Source organism: Lasioglossum baleicum, chromosome 3, assembly GCF_051020765.1.
Source record: "Lasioglossum baleicum chromosome 3, iyLasBale1, whole genome shotgun sequence".
Classification (NCBI taxonomy): Eukaryota; Metazoa; Arthropoda; class Insecta; order Hymenoptera; family Halictidae; genus Lasioglossum; species Lasioglossum baleicum.
In genome coordinates this window covers 15,476,239-15,490,882 of record NC_134931.1, presented here as the reverse complement: position 1 = coordinate 15,490,882, position 14,644 = coordinate 15,476,239, and the positions used below count along the sequence as shown (strand labels likewise).

At 45.4% G+C, this 14,644-nt stretch overlaps 1 protein-coding gene across 1 annotated transcript in view; it reads right to left on the bottom strand.

The window, feature by feature from the left end:
* LOC143221769 (uncharacterized) overlaps positions 1-14,363 on the bottom strand; it is a 35,877-nt gene extending 21,514 nt beyond the window's left edge. Inside the window, exon 1 of the mRNA XM_076447257.1 lies at positions 13,130-14,363. Within this exon, the coding sequence (XP_076303372.1) occupies positions 13,130-13,268 (139 nt within the window). The 5' untranslated portion in view covers positions 13,269-14,363. The remainder of the gene's footprint in view (positions 1-13,129) is intronic.
* Between the last annotated feature and the right edge of the window lie 281 nt (positions 14,364-14,644).

Below are 14,644 nucleotides of genomic sequence, written 5' to 3'. Positions count from 1 at the left end.
TGTTAAACTCTTTTGATCTTTTACTATTGTTTGAAATTGCAACTACTCATTTTTGTCATAAACGCATTCGCAGTTATAAGCATATATATCGGCGGAAACATTTACTCTCGCGGGATTTTCGCGGCTCGATCGAAGCCGATGCGTGACAAAATAACAATTCCCCGCGCCTGGGGCCGCCATTGTCTCCGGCGGCGCGCGAGCGAGTGCACGCGGTTGCATCCTTGACATTTCGAGTAAACACGTCCACGGAGGCACAAAAGCGGCTGCGAGGCTCTTTCACTTGTGCAACTTGAGCGCGTGCGCATCGGGCTACAGATCGTCGCCTACTCGATTCGATTAGCCGTGCACGCGGATCGCGAAATCTCGGCTCGGCTTGGCTTCGAGCGGCTTGGCGCGGCGTAAAAGCGAGAAGCTGGAGAGGGCCGTAGGAGCCCGCGGTTGCCGCTTTTCACCGCGCTTGCAAAACAGCCTGACGGTTTATCCGAAGATATCGAGACGCCCCCCCGATGCCGTTCGCGCTTTCTACGTCCACTTTTCCTCGCGAAATGTCACTACCCGAGCTGCGCCACGGCCGCGTGAGAACGGACCTTCACCGAAAGAGATTTATAGAATTATCAGCCAGACTAATTATTACCCTAATCAAATCCTACATGCATACGGCTTGCCTGTTTACGAGCGTAACTGACGTGATAAACGACGAGCCTGATTCTGCTCCATTCCGGACGCCGGTGTCTTTAGATTTCTATTTGACCCGGAATCTCAGGGTTTCCAAGACAACTCACCCGACCTCTTATCACGGAATTGCGAACTGCGTCTAATGTGAAATGTAGCCCGCCGTTTCCGATTTGAATAAATATTCCCTACCTAATGCAAAACTTGGACTACTCGACGTATATCTTGTTTCAGTGTCAATCAGTCATGTTTAATAGATTGAAGTAGTTCGCAAAGTTGGAAACCTGTACATGTCAATATTTTTTAAACGAATGAATGTGTTCATATGAAACCGGATACTACAATTAACAATTTTTAGGGTTATTTCCAGCTCCGAAATGAATGACTCAGAAGTACATCGGGATAAGTCCCATTTTTCCTGGAAACTTTCAACAGACAAAGCAATCAAGCCAATATTTTGATTTTTGAATGGCTGGATAGAATTGAAGACTGGAATTAAAAAAGGTTGTAAGTGGCATTTTTATCAAAAATTGTTTTTAAGACTGAAAGTTCCCTAACGATTGGAGACAAAAACAAAAATTTTGTCACAAAGTCAACGTACAAAATTATATGGTTTATACTAATGTTGGTGTTGTGACACAATAAAGCGTGAACGAATTATTTGTCGAATTAAGAAAATTGGCAATTTTCGACAGGTGGTATTTAGCCGACACGACTGACGAGTTGTTCGCTCGTCATCCCCAGTTAAAAGGTTAATTAGCTCAGCTTTTTACGCTCGGCGGCATACACTGGTTGGCTTCCGAGCCCTCCAGATACGAACGATGGTCGCCGAGAAAATGTTGAACATATTTCATTCTGTGTATAGTCTATGTTCCATCAAACTTCACGGAATCCACACTGTGACACCTGTTGTAAGTGTTTTGATGAACGGTGAGACGGATGGGGAACGAGCAGCCATCCCAAAAAGAAGATAAAGGTCAAGCGACGCGGCGTGCGCTCGCAACCTATAAAAGCCACGATTCCCGAGCAAAAAGTGCGGTGCGCACGTGGCCAACACCCGCATGCACTCTTCGCGGTGCCGTGCATGTACTTCGGCTGCGTGCATCCAACCGATGTTATGCTCCGTCGAAAGACGAGCCCGGGAACGAGCGACTTCGGAAGGATGAAGGGGGAACGGGTTTAGGAGTGGGAAGAGTGCAAGCAAGACCAGCGAGAACAAGTGTACGAGGGGAGAACGGATATACAAAGAACGTGAAGCTTGGAGGAAAGGAAGATGAAAGAGAGGGGCAGAAACAAAAGAAGAAGAAAAGTGTTTAAGCGAGAAAAAACTAAAGATACACGATGAAGAAAAGAACACGCGAGGACAAAAAATAGTGCTGCATGGAGATAGAGCACGGAGCCGGAAGCAAAGAAAAGAGAGGAGACGATGGAGGCAAAAACAGGAACAAGAGAGTCGGTGCAAGAGTGGGGAGGGAACACGGATAAAAACGAGCAACACGAGAGAAAAACGCGTGCCATGAACAGAACGAGATGCAAATTTCGACGATGCTCCATACGAGAAGACAATGTGTATCGAATGTTGGATATCCAATCGATTAGGAAGTGAGGATGGATGAGGTTCGAGTAGATTCTAGAAAGATCGAGAAACGATGGAAAGTGGCGAGTATAGGGTTGCCACTATATCACCATATGAATACCGGAGTGTCACACATTCGAATCCGGAGATGTAAGAAGCAGAAAGTAAGGTTCGCTTCCGAATATCCGGAGAACAAGTGTGGAAATCTTTTGGACATAAACAATTGAAAAAACTGTAAAATATACATTTTTAAAGCTAAGAACTTCAATCATATAAAAAAAACAATCATATGGCTGCACCAAACAAAGCAGTGAAGTTCAAGGAATCTTCTCGACTCTGCGAAATCTTCCAAGTTATTTGTTCTCGAAGTGATATTCAGATTATAGACATTCCCCAATAGATGGGACACTCTTAAAAATTTGAAAAACAATACAAAGCAAGACAATTTATTATTATCTTACTTTCTAAAACCCGGAGTCTCCGGGCGAGAACCGCGGAGGTGGAAACCGTGGTTGAGTAGAGTACGGAGGTATAAGAATAGGTATTGTAAAGGACGAAAAGTGCGATCGTAATTGTGTGTTTATACTAAGTAATTAGTAAAAAAAAAAGCGTCGTCTCATTTTATCATAAGTAAGATTGAATAGACGTGCGTATGTCAAAGAAACGAATACGGGAAACCTAGGAGCGTGGAGGAGGACACAGGCAGATCGAGCCAAGCACTGTTGGCAAGCACGTGAGTCACATGGAGCGCCCTTTGTACGTAAGTGCAACACGCAACTTGTTACAGTATATGTAACGTCAACCCTGTGCCCGCGGACACCGGTGTCGACGGTGTGTAGGTGCGATCATACGTGAGCACCACGACACACTCGTGAGCTGCAGTGAACGCTGAACTGCACAAAGAACCCCTCTCAAGGCCGCCGAAGCCGCAACACACGCGCAAAACGTGCATGGAACTCGCTGCACGTGCGCACGTAAATACTCGCGGTGTGTCGCTCCTACACGGACAACGCGCGCGCGCGCGCACGTAGCTACTCGCGGTGTATCGCTCCGATACGGACAATGCGCGCGCGTGCGAGTACGTTCTCGTTGCAGTCGAGTGCAGCGGTTTTTATCCTCGCTCGCTTTTGCCACTTTTCCGGGACAATGGGGGCACGGGCGACAGAGCCGGGCCAACTACGTCGTTCGGATGAAAGATCGCCGCGCCGGTTCTGGATCGGTTCAGCTTCGCTGCAGATTACGAATCATGTTTGCTATGGTTAGGACCCGAAGCCAGACACGGTGTCGCGATTCCCTGCATCGTTATTGCTGCCTCAAGATTTGACGAACTTCGTGTGCATTTGAAGAATTCGTTTTCTAATAACATCCTGATGCAACAGGATAACTTATTGAATGATAATGAAGTATTTACGGTATTAAAAAAATTATGACTTGTAAAAAACACCGACTCCAATAGTACTTAACGGAAAGAGTACATTTAGTCAGATTTTTAGCGGCTTTTACCGACTAAATGTGTTGAATAAACTTCCTATAAATGCATCTTTGCAATCTCATTAAATGTAAACTGAAAAATTTAGAACCTGTCATATATCTATAATTACTTTTTCCATATTGTTATTTCTTTCATAATTAAGTTTAGAAGTAGTGAATGACGATATTATTTGATGCTTTTAGTTCGAGATAATTATAAAGCCAACAAATACGTCCAACAAATAATACTTTTATTTAAATAATAAATAATAAATAATAATCTGTTTCCATCAATCAAATTTTGCGTTATTTCAGTAAATGTTCCGAATGATTGCTCCTCCTTCATTTGCGAATTGATCCAGAAATTTGTTACAAAATGCAATTTATGAAATCCACTATTGCTTCGATAAAATGGTGAATTTACATGACAGGTAATAGTCTCCGGAAGATTAGTAGACGAGGATTACGAAGTCCGACAAGTTTTATTCCGAAAGGAACGTTTGTGCGTAGACAGAGAGAGAGAGAGAGACAGAGAGACAAGCCGACTAAACGTGGTTGTCTTTACGTCTCCGTGCCTTCTACGATTGAAATATACAGACGATAAACAAGTCTCTCGAAGTAAAAAAAAAAATATAACCTTTGCAACTTGCGCGTATAAAACTCCGCCAAGCACTGTACTTATAGGAAATATTGCCGGTTAGCTGGTGCCTATTCGATGGAACCGTGGTCGTAAATACACGTTGTGCTTTCACGGGAGTGTGGAGGATCGTGTTCAGGTAACATTGGACAAAACCCGTGGATTTTGCGTCTTACTCTGAAGCCTCGAAATCGGCCACTTTCGTGAGGTTCGCGGAAATCTCGTAAAACCCGGCCCGCACCGATACGACTACACGTGGCCACGGAAACACGTCAGGGGACAATCAGGCATCGAGAACGCGCCATTTTGTTCTTTCTTCACCCGGGGCGAGCACGGCTGCAATTCCAGCTCGCTGTCTTGCAGAAAATCCTGTGGCGATTGTTTCACAGGGTAATTGGTCCGCGTGGAAACCGCTCGAGCAGATACGTTATCGCGATACCGGCACAACGGGGAAATGGTAAAAATGTGGGGAACAAGGTTGAGCCATGGCGTAGCCGGCCATCGATTTCCTACGACTATCTGATTACCCAATAAATTCTGTCCACCGGGTTTCCAGTCCGCGACCGGCCTTAAATCGGATTTTGCGGTGTAGAAGTTTGTCTCGTGAAACTGTTGCGAGGCTCGCTCGACCGATTGATTACGCTCCGTGAGTCGCGTACGTGATCCGCGATTCCGCTGTCCGGCAGATTTGATCGTCGCTGCGGAACCAATCGTGTTGCCAATCGTGACCCGAAACTACCGTGCTGAAATTTCTGATTCGTGCTCCTATTCCAAGAGAATGCACATTCGAACCAGCCAATCAAGAGTACATAATAAATAAGTGCACGATGTATCTAGCACATTTATATTCTACAGAGATGCCGATGGGTGTCGCCATCTTTTGTACGATTGGCGTCACGAGCGAGCAAGCCGCATGGAGTTGTGGTTAAGTATAAAGAGAACCGCGTGTGTAAGATAATAAATATACTTAGAGATACAAATACAACCGCGAGTTAAGTGATTTCTACAATTTCAACTAACTCTACCATCATTCAGAGATAAATCTTAAGCGTGAAGTCATGATTCAAGCATGGAGAAAAATGTTTATGCTACTGTCTTATTGCCAAAGATCTCATTCAGAAGTTAATATTACACTAATATTAAAAATGACGAGATTTTGTGCAATTTTTATCACAATATGTAGTTGGATAAAAAAATTTATCGAATCAATTTCCATGCAAACCACGTTATAATTTCAATAATTGTAAAATGAAAAATATAAAACCGGTCTGACCGGCAGTGATAAATTTAGTGTTAATTAAGTTAAGGCGAAGATTGTTTTCTATGAATCTTATTCTGGGTTGCTCAATTCCGTGTTGCAAACACAAGAACTATTGGCCAATAAGAGCCCTTTCACACAGGGATACGTGTGTGCAATCGCTTGTACTAGTATCGATGATTTATATTTACATTATACACGTACAAGTGTACAATCCATAAAAACTAATTCTGTGCATGTATCTCATACGCGTTTGCAAATGCGTATTCGCGCGTGAAGTGGCTCTAAGCACGACTATTTACATTGTAATTAGTTCCAGCCGTTAATTATTATCGTAACGAGATACATATGAAGAAAACGCGTAACAATTCAGTTTCGCCTTCAAAACGCTAAATGTATTATATTTCAAACTTGAAATCAGTAAAGGACAGCACTGGTAAATAGATCAGTCCATTGCCTTTCTTGCACCGAATTAGTAGTATTGGATGCAAGGGGTAATAATATCGAACGCACTTAAGATCGCATGATTTTCTTCAAATTAATTCAAATCAAATGAGATTTCTTGACATGTTAGAAGACTTAGGTTGCTAAGTAACGGGCAGACGAAATTTTCAAAAAATTGAAAAGCAGTAAAGTATACTTGTTTCGGCTTCGACCGACGGTCAGAATGCCTGAGTTCAGCCGCTGCTTGATAAACTAAATCGTCTAACATGTCAAGAAATCTCAATTGATCTGGCTTAATCTGAAGAAAATTATACGATTTTTTAATGCGTTCGTATACTTTCTGCCGGGGATTGTAGAAATGACGTCCGTGCACAAACTTGACAATGTTATGGCAAATATCGAGAGAACCAGCTTTCGACAATCGATCCGCTGCGCCGCAATCCTGTTCGGGGCAACTCATCCGACGGCTCTATTTACATCGAGCGACAGGCCCGATGCACGGCTTCCGTTACCGGCATAATCGCATAGAAACTACACATCGTTGATTACATCGTTAGCCGGCGGGCCGCTTGTTACACGTTTTACAAGGCATGGCGCGGCTCCGTGCAAGTCGGTCACGTCTCGCCACCGTTATTCGACGATTATAATTACGAGCACGTTGTGCCTCCTCTCTCGCGCTCCTTTTCCTCTCTTTCCTCTGCCGCGGGATCACGGTTAATAATCGTGGAGAACGTCCAGCGGAAATCGATTCCTTGAACTTGACCGAGCTCGATTTGAATCCGATGATAGGGACACGGGTATCGCTGGAAAATCCGTTTTGCTGCGGCCGATGCAAAACAAGGAGAAATAATAAAAAGCCTGATGTGCTCTGTCGTTTTTACTGTGCCTGACTTTTACAATCGAACGAACAGATTTGCCGAGCCGCTATCTCAGTTCCTTCCCCCGGATCCACGAGAGTTATCGATACATTTCGCGCAGCAAGGTATCGGCCATCGAGACGTGCGAGAATCGAAGAACTGGTTCTACGGGGTCCTAGTATATTCGCGTTGAATACGAATACAAGGCTTGCTCCTTCTCTCCGGGGAATTAGAAATTGTGGTGTGTGTGCGTGCGCAGTTGATGGAACAGCAGCGTAAACAACATTGTCATTATCATTCGAATCGAAGCGTTGCAGGACCATAGATAACAGAATTTCAGAATGCTGAACGATTAGAGAGGCTACGAAGCGTTTCGAAGTATTCACGCGTACTTTGGGACACAGAACGGAGCGGAACAGCACGCGAAGACGGACCTCGGTCGTGCTTCACGCTCGATAAAATCACGATGACGAGCTTCGATAAGCAGCCACGGGACCGTCGTAATCGAAAGAAAGGGTGGCACGGATAAGATCTGCCGAATTTCGTGTGCGGAGTCGCGTGTCCGAGCACGCCTGGTCACGAGAAACGCGACCATGGGACCGTAAAAACGCGCAAAACAGGACAAACTCACTCATCTGATGGATACTAATGACCTTATGCAAATGTACAGCTCTGCGAGCAAATTAAAAGGGAGTGAATTTAACCCTCTGATGCACAGACTGAAACACATTAATAAATGCAACGCCTTCCGATCCTTAACAGCACTCGTGCTTTATCGCGATGCACTACTGGAAATGAGATCAAAATGTGTTCAAACTACTGGGAAATGAAGTCAACCACAAATAACTGAATAACAATATTTTTTATAAATGAATGGATGGATCTAATTTGGTTTTTCTCAAAGCAAAACAGGGCGGACATAGTGCGAAAAGAATAATGGTTGAAAAGTCTGCAAATTATGATAAACAAATTTCTCGATTAGAAGCGGCAAATAAGAAAAGGGAAATAAATAATCATTGCTGCAGTTACTTTAACCATTTTTGTATGTACATATGAAAGTATCGCGAAATCTTCGAGATCCTCATTTTTTTGAAAATTTACACTCACAGACGCGCGAGCAATCCGATACCCAAGTAATCATTGCTGCAGTTACTTTAATAGTTGTTGTATATACAAAACATTCCAGATCCTGGTACATTGAAAATTTACAGAAATAATTTAAAATATTTAAGTTTTTTGAACTTACATATAATTTTGGTTGCCCAGAAAGCATGAAATATATATTTCACACTTTTCCAGAAATTTCTACAGATTCACAATGCGCAGATGACCTGAATTTGTTCTTATCGGTCAATTCCGAAATCCGGAAAACCGCGTCGCGTCAACGCGGTTGCGGTTCTAATTAAAACGAACGCAATGTCGCGGATAAGAATCGGCTCGCTGAGAAAACGTTAATTGGCCGGAACTGGAGGCAACGAGACCTCACCAAGTTGCGAACGCTACAATTATGTCTTTGTTGCGTCGTTTTCGATTCCTGCATTATGATAATACATTATCTATCTGTGCTGAATACCTCATGGAACATGAGGAATTGTGCGAGAAAAAGGTTAGAAGAGATGATCTAGTACAGTATTAAAAAATGTGCATAACACGGGACGAATGATAAACCAACGTAGAAAAACGAGGAGTGAAAACGAAGAAACAGATACAGGTTCCGATGAATATTTCAAGAATTCCTTTTTATCAGCACTGGTCTGCAGACGGAGTGGATCGACTATCAAGGACCCCGAACAATCGACAAAGACAAATTTCTTTCAATATTTCATCAGCTCTATGGACGACGTTGGCTCTAGCTCTTAACGACCTGAATCGATCGTCTTCCTGTCTTCCGACAGCGACAGGAGGTGATCGTGACTAGCCAAAAGATCACGTCGGGCATTAACGAAAGATCTTATATCAGAAAATTTCGGACAGTCACTGGGATTTTTTACCATACTTGCTACTCTGTACTCCGAATGAAATGAAATGAAATAGTGCTATTACGAAATTATTAGAATGCGGTCATCTTGATCGACAGTACGATTTCCGTTGTACAAACGTCGCAAGGGAAACATAAGTTTAAAATAGAACGTGCACTTTTTGACGTCATCACATAGAAAAAAGAAATATAATATCAACTATCACAATTTTAACAACTGTTGAAAATGTTAAGCGCAACGCCGTCGTTAATACTTCGACAGTTTCATTACGAATTTGTTAGAATGCGGTCATCTGATTAGATTGCGTTGTACAAACAGCGCAAGGGAAACGTGAGTCTAAAATTGAGCACTTTTTGACGTCATGCAAGTCACATAAAAAGAAAAGAATAAGTAAAGAACTATTATAGCAACAGTTGAAAATGTTAAGCGCAACTGACGAAGGTCAAGAAGAGCGCCAGCAACGGAAATAACGAAATGCATATGCGTTTTACTCCGAAATTGGGTGCGTCGATACGAAGCTGGATTCCATGACAAAGTAACCTAATACATACGAAGTTCAGCAACGAGGGGTTATCGTTCGATCTTTCTCTTACAGAGAAACTAAATGCCTTCGATTAGAGTACGATCGGGACTGCGCTTATCGACTTCGAGTCGTGGAAAAAGAGGGGGATCGCGTGGCGAAACGAAAACACCGGCGAGGAGTTTATCCACGGCTGAACAGGAATCGGAGTGTGGAGTACAAAGCGACAGATAGAGAAAAACGAAAACGCGTGTTATCGGATAGCGTAACCGTTATTACTGTGGTCGGATTTACGCGAGCGCGATGACGAGGGGGAAGTTTTCTGCAAATGTCACGGGAGAGGTCTCGGAACGGGGCTGGCCACAGCTGTTTCTATAAATAACCACCCCCGATTCGATGCAACACCGCCTGCCAGATTCTGCATCTTCTCGAGAGAACCGTGCGCTCGTTCGCCCGCTGCAAGCGACTATGGTTATTGACCCTCGGACACGCGCGCCAACTATTTCCGTTCGGGAAATAATGAACCGCGGATCTCGGAGCATAATTTAACCTCGTAATGAGGATTCTCCCGCGAATCCCCGTCCGCTCGTCTGATTTACGACTGTCGGAACTCGAAATGTTTTATTGCGTCGATTTCGCTCCATCTGGCGCTCTAACCGAATCTCTTTATTTTGACGGGACTTTCGACAGTTTCACAGATAGAACTAGATAAAGATCCGAATGCTCAACAAGAAAGTTGCGACCCCAAGACACAACAGTATCATGGAGTAAGACGGCGACGACCGGATGCAATTTGCGGTTTCGTTCGGGACAGTTCCACGCGCCGCGGCGAGATCAAAGGCTAGTTAGCTGGCTCCTACCGTAAAACTGCGACGAAATGGATTCGGTACGATATTCGACGCCATTTGCTTCGGATTAATCAACAGATTCGAGCGCGACGACCTTCGGTTCGAGAACGTTTCCAACGACAGTTAGTACGTGTGCCGCGATCCAGCTCTGTGAAGCCGAGTACATTTGCAAATGACGGGACGGTTCGGTGTTATTGAAATGACCCTAGCTGTCATTCTATTCTTACAGTGCGATCGGAGTTTCCGTTTCGCGTGTTCGAGTCGGTTGGAAGAACTTATCGAACGTGAAACGAGTCGAATCGTCTTTACGGGCTTTGCGGTTGATACTGCAATCTCTAGTGGACGCGAACCGGACAGGATCGACGTCCGAGATTCGGGGAACGAGCCGTTGCGCAGCGTTTTATGGCGCGTTTTACTCCGGTGTGCCTGACCATCGGTCTTCTTATCTCTTTTTCTCTCTCCGGTCCTCCGCTCTTCTCCTTCTACCGCTTTCGCCGTGTTGATCCGACCGACCGGCGACCGCGTCGACTCTTTCGCCGTAAAGCAGGCTCGGAACAGCGGTGCAGGGTCACGGCCGGACATCGTCTGCCATACTTTCGACTCTACACCCACGCTACATCTGTTATACTCGCCCCCTTTCGCTCGCTGCACCCTCGTAAAGCTGCATTTCATTACGCGCCGAATATAAGTTACCACAATTTACACCTCTCGCACGATTTTCTGCCCTTCCTATTCTCTCCCCCGAGTTATGATTTTCGTTATCCCTTCCTTCACGCGTTGCTAATTCAATGGAAACCATTCGTCAAACGATCGGAGGCGTGCAGCAGGTGGCGAGTAATAATTACAGACTCGTAAATCGGTTCGCTAATTACGTCATCGATGCATGAAAATAATATTATAAGCTCGTGACGCCCGGTTATGTCTGCATGAAAGAGGCCATGCTGTTTCTGATGAATGAAGGTACGATTAAAAAGACGTGCTTCAATTAGCACATCTCGAGATGTCCGAATGAAAGTACGTAATATTATTTGCCGCGACCTGTTTCGTGTCTCTTATTTGATTTGAAAGTATCGATCAGCGAGTCGATCGAATGGATCTCAATGAGAGGATAAGCCAGATAAATTATATAAATTAAAACTACAGCTCGCGCAGTATTCGACGTTGCTAAAAAGTCATTTCCAGTAAAAGATCGTGATTAATTCATCGTTCGAGAATGTTACACGTGGAACCATGACAGGCAGATTCGATGACTCGCGTGTTCGGCCTTTCCCTGCGTGTCCGAGATGACGTGAAATCGCGAAAGGTGTCGGACACACGTCGCGAGATCGGCTGGACCGAAATTTTTCGACGGTGACTCACGGGACAACGACCGTCGTCAAGTGTGTATCGAGGTTTTCAGCGAAATCGTGCAACCGACTGACTCGAGTCGACGACCGAAACTATAAAGGCAACCACCTCCGTGTCTTAACACTATCGCGTCCGAATCACCGTTCGATCAAATATTTCGAAATTTTCTCGGCACTTCACTGATTTTTTTACGACACGAAACCGAAGTTTCACAGTTTCGAAATTTGTTCAACGAAATAAGCATCTCCGGTCACGAACTTGTAATCTGCACGAATCACTTGCTTCGAATAACGAAAGTGACACTTGGCTAGCACTTTGATAAAAATACAGCTAGAAACGGAGAGTTTCACATATTTTACAGAGTTATAACGGCTTTAGACAAATGGAGTTTCACATATTTTACAGAGTTAGAACGGTTTAGACAAATGGAGTTCCACTGTATTAAAGAATGGAAGAACTTACGATTTTTCGAAGCACACTCGAGTTTCGTGGACGGACGTTCCGTGGGGTGTTCCGTGGCAAGCGTATCAAGAATTTACGAGAGGTGCGCTAAAAGCGGACCGCGTTGTTGCGCGCGACAACCACGTGTTGCATCCCTAGTCGATACAGCACGTTGTTGCGCCTGCAACTGGAGCACGCGATTCCCGAGCGGGAGAAGTAGGAAGCAGTGGCGGTAACGAGAGAATGAGGAAGAGAAGATAGAGAGAGAATTTTATCAAAGTATTCAATGTTTATTCAGTTGATCGACGATTCTTGTTACAGAGTAGGTGTAAAGTACAAGTAGACAAAAACGTAGAAAATAGAGTTAAACAGAGTTAAAAAAAAGAGATGCGTCGAGAGTGTGTAAAATGACTCTAAATATACAAATAAATTAAATAAATAAATAAATTAGTTTAAAAAAAGTGCATAAACGAGTAACAAAAGGGTTCCGAGATCTGTTGTGTTATATCATCAACGATATTTACAATTTTTCCGCGACCAATCCACCAAGAAGATAAACGATCAGGCAGATAAAGAAAGTTGTGGAAGACCGATCGAGAAGTCGCGCGAGGGCACAATCTCTTTGCGTGCGTGTGTTATTGTGCGACTACGATTCTGTGACTACGTATCACCAGGATCGGTGCCCTCTACCAGGTTCTCACGGAGAATAAGCAAGGTGTCTGTAGGTGACATCGGTTTCTCATGCAACCACGGCTACCTCCTATGCCTTCTTTTCACGCGTCTTTCTGCAAAGTCGTTGGGACCAAATTCATGACATGATCGTCTCTAGCCCAAAGAGTATGAACAGGACAGAAGGAATTAGAGAGAAGCAGCGTGAAAAGTGTACAAGGAACGCGTAACTACTGACAGAGCGTGTTCAACCTGCCCGAACCCGTCTCGCTTCAGGCAAGCCTGAGGCTGACGCAACTGGGCAGATCGTTCATCAGGTAGTAGTTCGCGGGTAGTTCGAGTGCAGTGCAAGGACATGTAGGAAAGCCCCGAGGCAGGTGTGTACGTATCTTAAAAAATCGTAGAACTCACGATTTCGCGACGGGTGTTGAGCTGTCCTGCTTCTGAGGACCTGTTGCAGAGCAGCGTAGAGGTCGAGCATCAGTTGTTCCAGCTGCTGGCCCTGGGCCTCCGCGTCGTCGTCGGACGGCAAAGAGAACGGGATCGCCATTTCTTCTAGTGAGAAGGCTGACGGCGTTGGTAGAGACTTCTTGTTCTTCTACTCTCGTGTTTTCTTTTGTTTGTACTTCAAGCGGAAACCCACTGCAATCTAACCAATATATGTCCGTGGATATCAAACACTTTTACTATTTACTACTCTTTCTCTTCCGTCGTCTCGCTCGCACGCACAAACGGGTTGAGCAACTAGGTTCTAGGCTCTCTTGGATCGCCGAATAAAATAGTCAAAAATCGCGGCCACGCAAACCTGACTGACACAACGGATCGTGATCTCGTTCCGGTGGCACACACGTGACTTTCGGTTACGACGGCGCACGCTCGGGTGTTCCGTCGCCGCGGCTACCAGAGCTAGCTATCGCCGCCACGGATTGTCTGTATAATACGCACGTGGCCCGCGAAACTCCGCGGCAATTTGAACGAGAATCTGGAGCGCGAACGATTTCGTCGCGACGACCGAGCTCTCTCGCTCTCTATCTATCTCGGCTGTAGCGGCCGGAATTCTCAATCGCGTCGTCTGCAGCGCCTGTAGGGTGGATCCTCGTATGGATCAATTTCCATAGGTGCTGGATGCAGGCTAGACGGCTCCTTGTGGAACTCGGACTCAAGCAACGAGAGACGCAGGTCGTGTCGTCCCTTGCTCGATAGTCCTTCGATCGGAAGGATGACAGTTCGAATAGGTCTCGCAAGATTTGTAACACAGAGTTCAATGTCCCCGCAGTATGCACGACACACGTTGCACTCGGAAGAGTCCGCTCGCGGAGGAGCGCCGATCCCGATCGCCACTAGCGAAGTTTGCACAAAACGTAACTTGAACCGCGAATGGAACCAGTGAATCTCGTCCCGTCCCGTTTCAATGGATTCGATTCGTTTCGTTTCAATTCTTGTAATCACGCACACGGTCGACCACGGTGTAAACGGGCACGTTGCGTCTCGACTGTTCGCGTGACTATCCACATGCGTGCAGAGTGCAAGGTAGAAAGTAAAAAAGCGACACGAGAACTCTCGACTGAGCTGTGGTAACGAGAAACACGTCTATACTCCTCGAGGTCTGGCGTGGTAATGATTCTGTAGGTTCAGTTCGGAGCACACGGCGCGCACGTTCGTAGCGGCAACAGACTCTTCCCCCACCATGACGGCATCGCGCGGCCGGTTAGCCCGACCGGTGGGAGAACGATGCGCGCGCACACCGCTCGTACGATACGAAGAAAGAGGCAGCGGTGGGGGCAGCGGTGAACGTGCGTGTGCGACGCGAGTGTGTGCTCCTGTGCTCGCGCGTGGTTGCAGCGTTGTAAATTTACCGGTTTGGGGTCAAGTGGGGTAAAAAGATGTAATGAAAATCGAAACTTTCGTGGATCGCGCGCAGCCGAC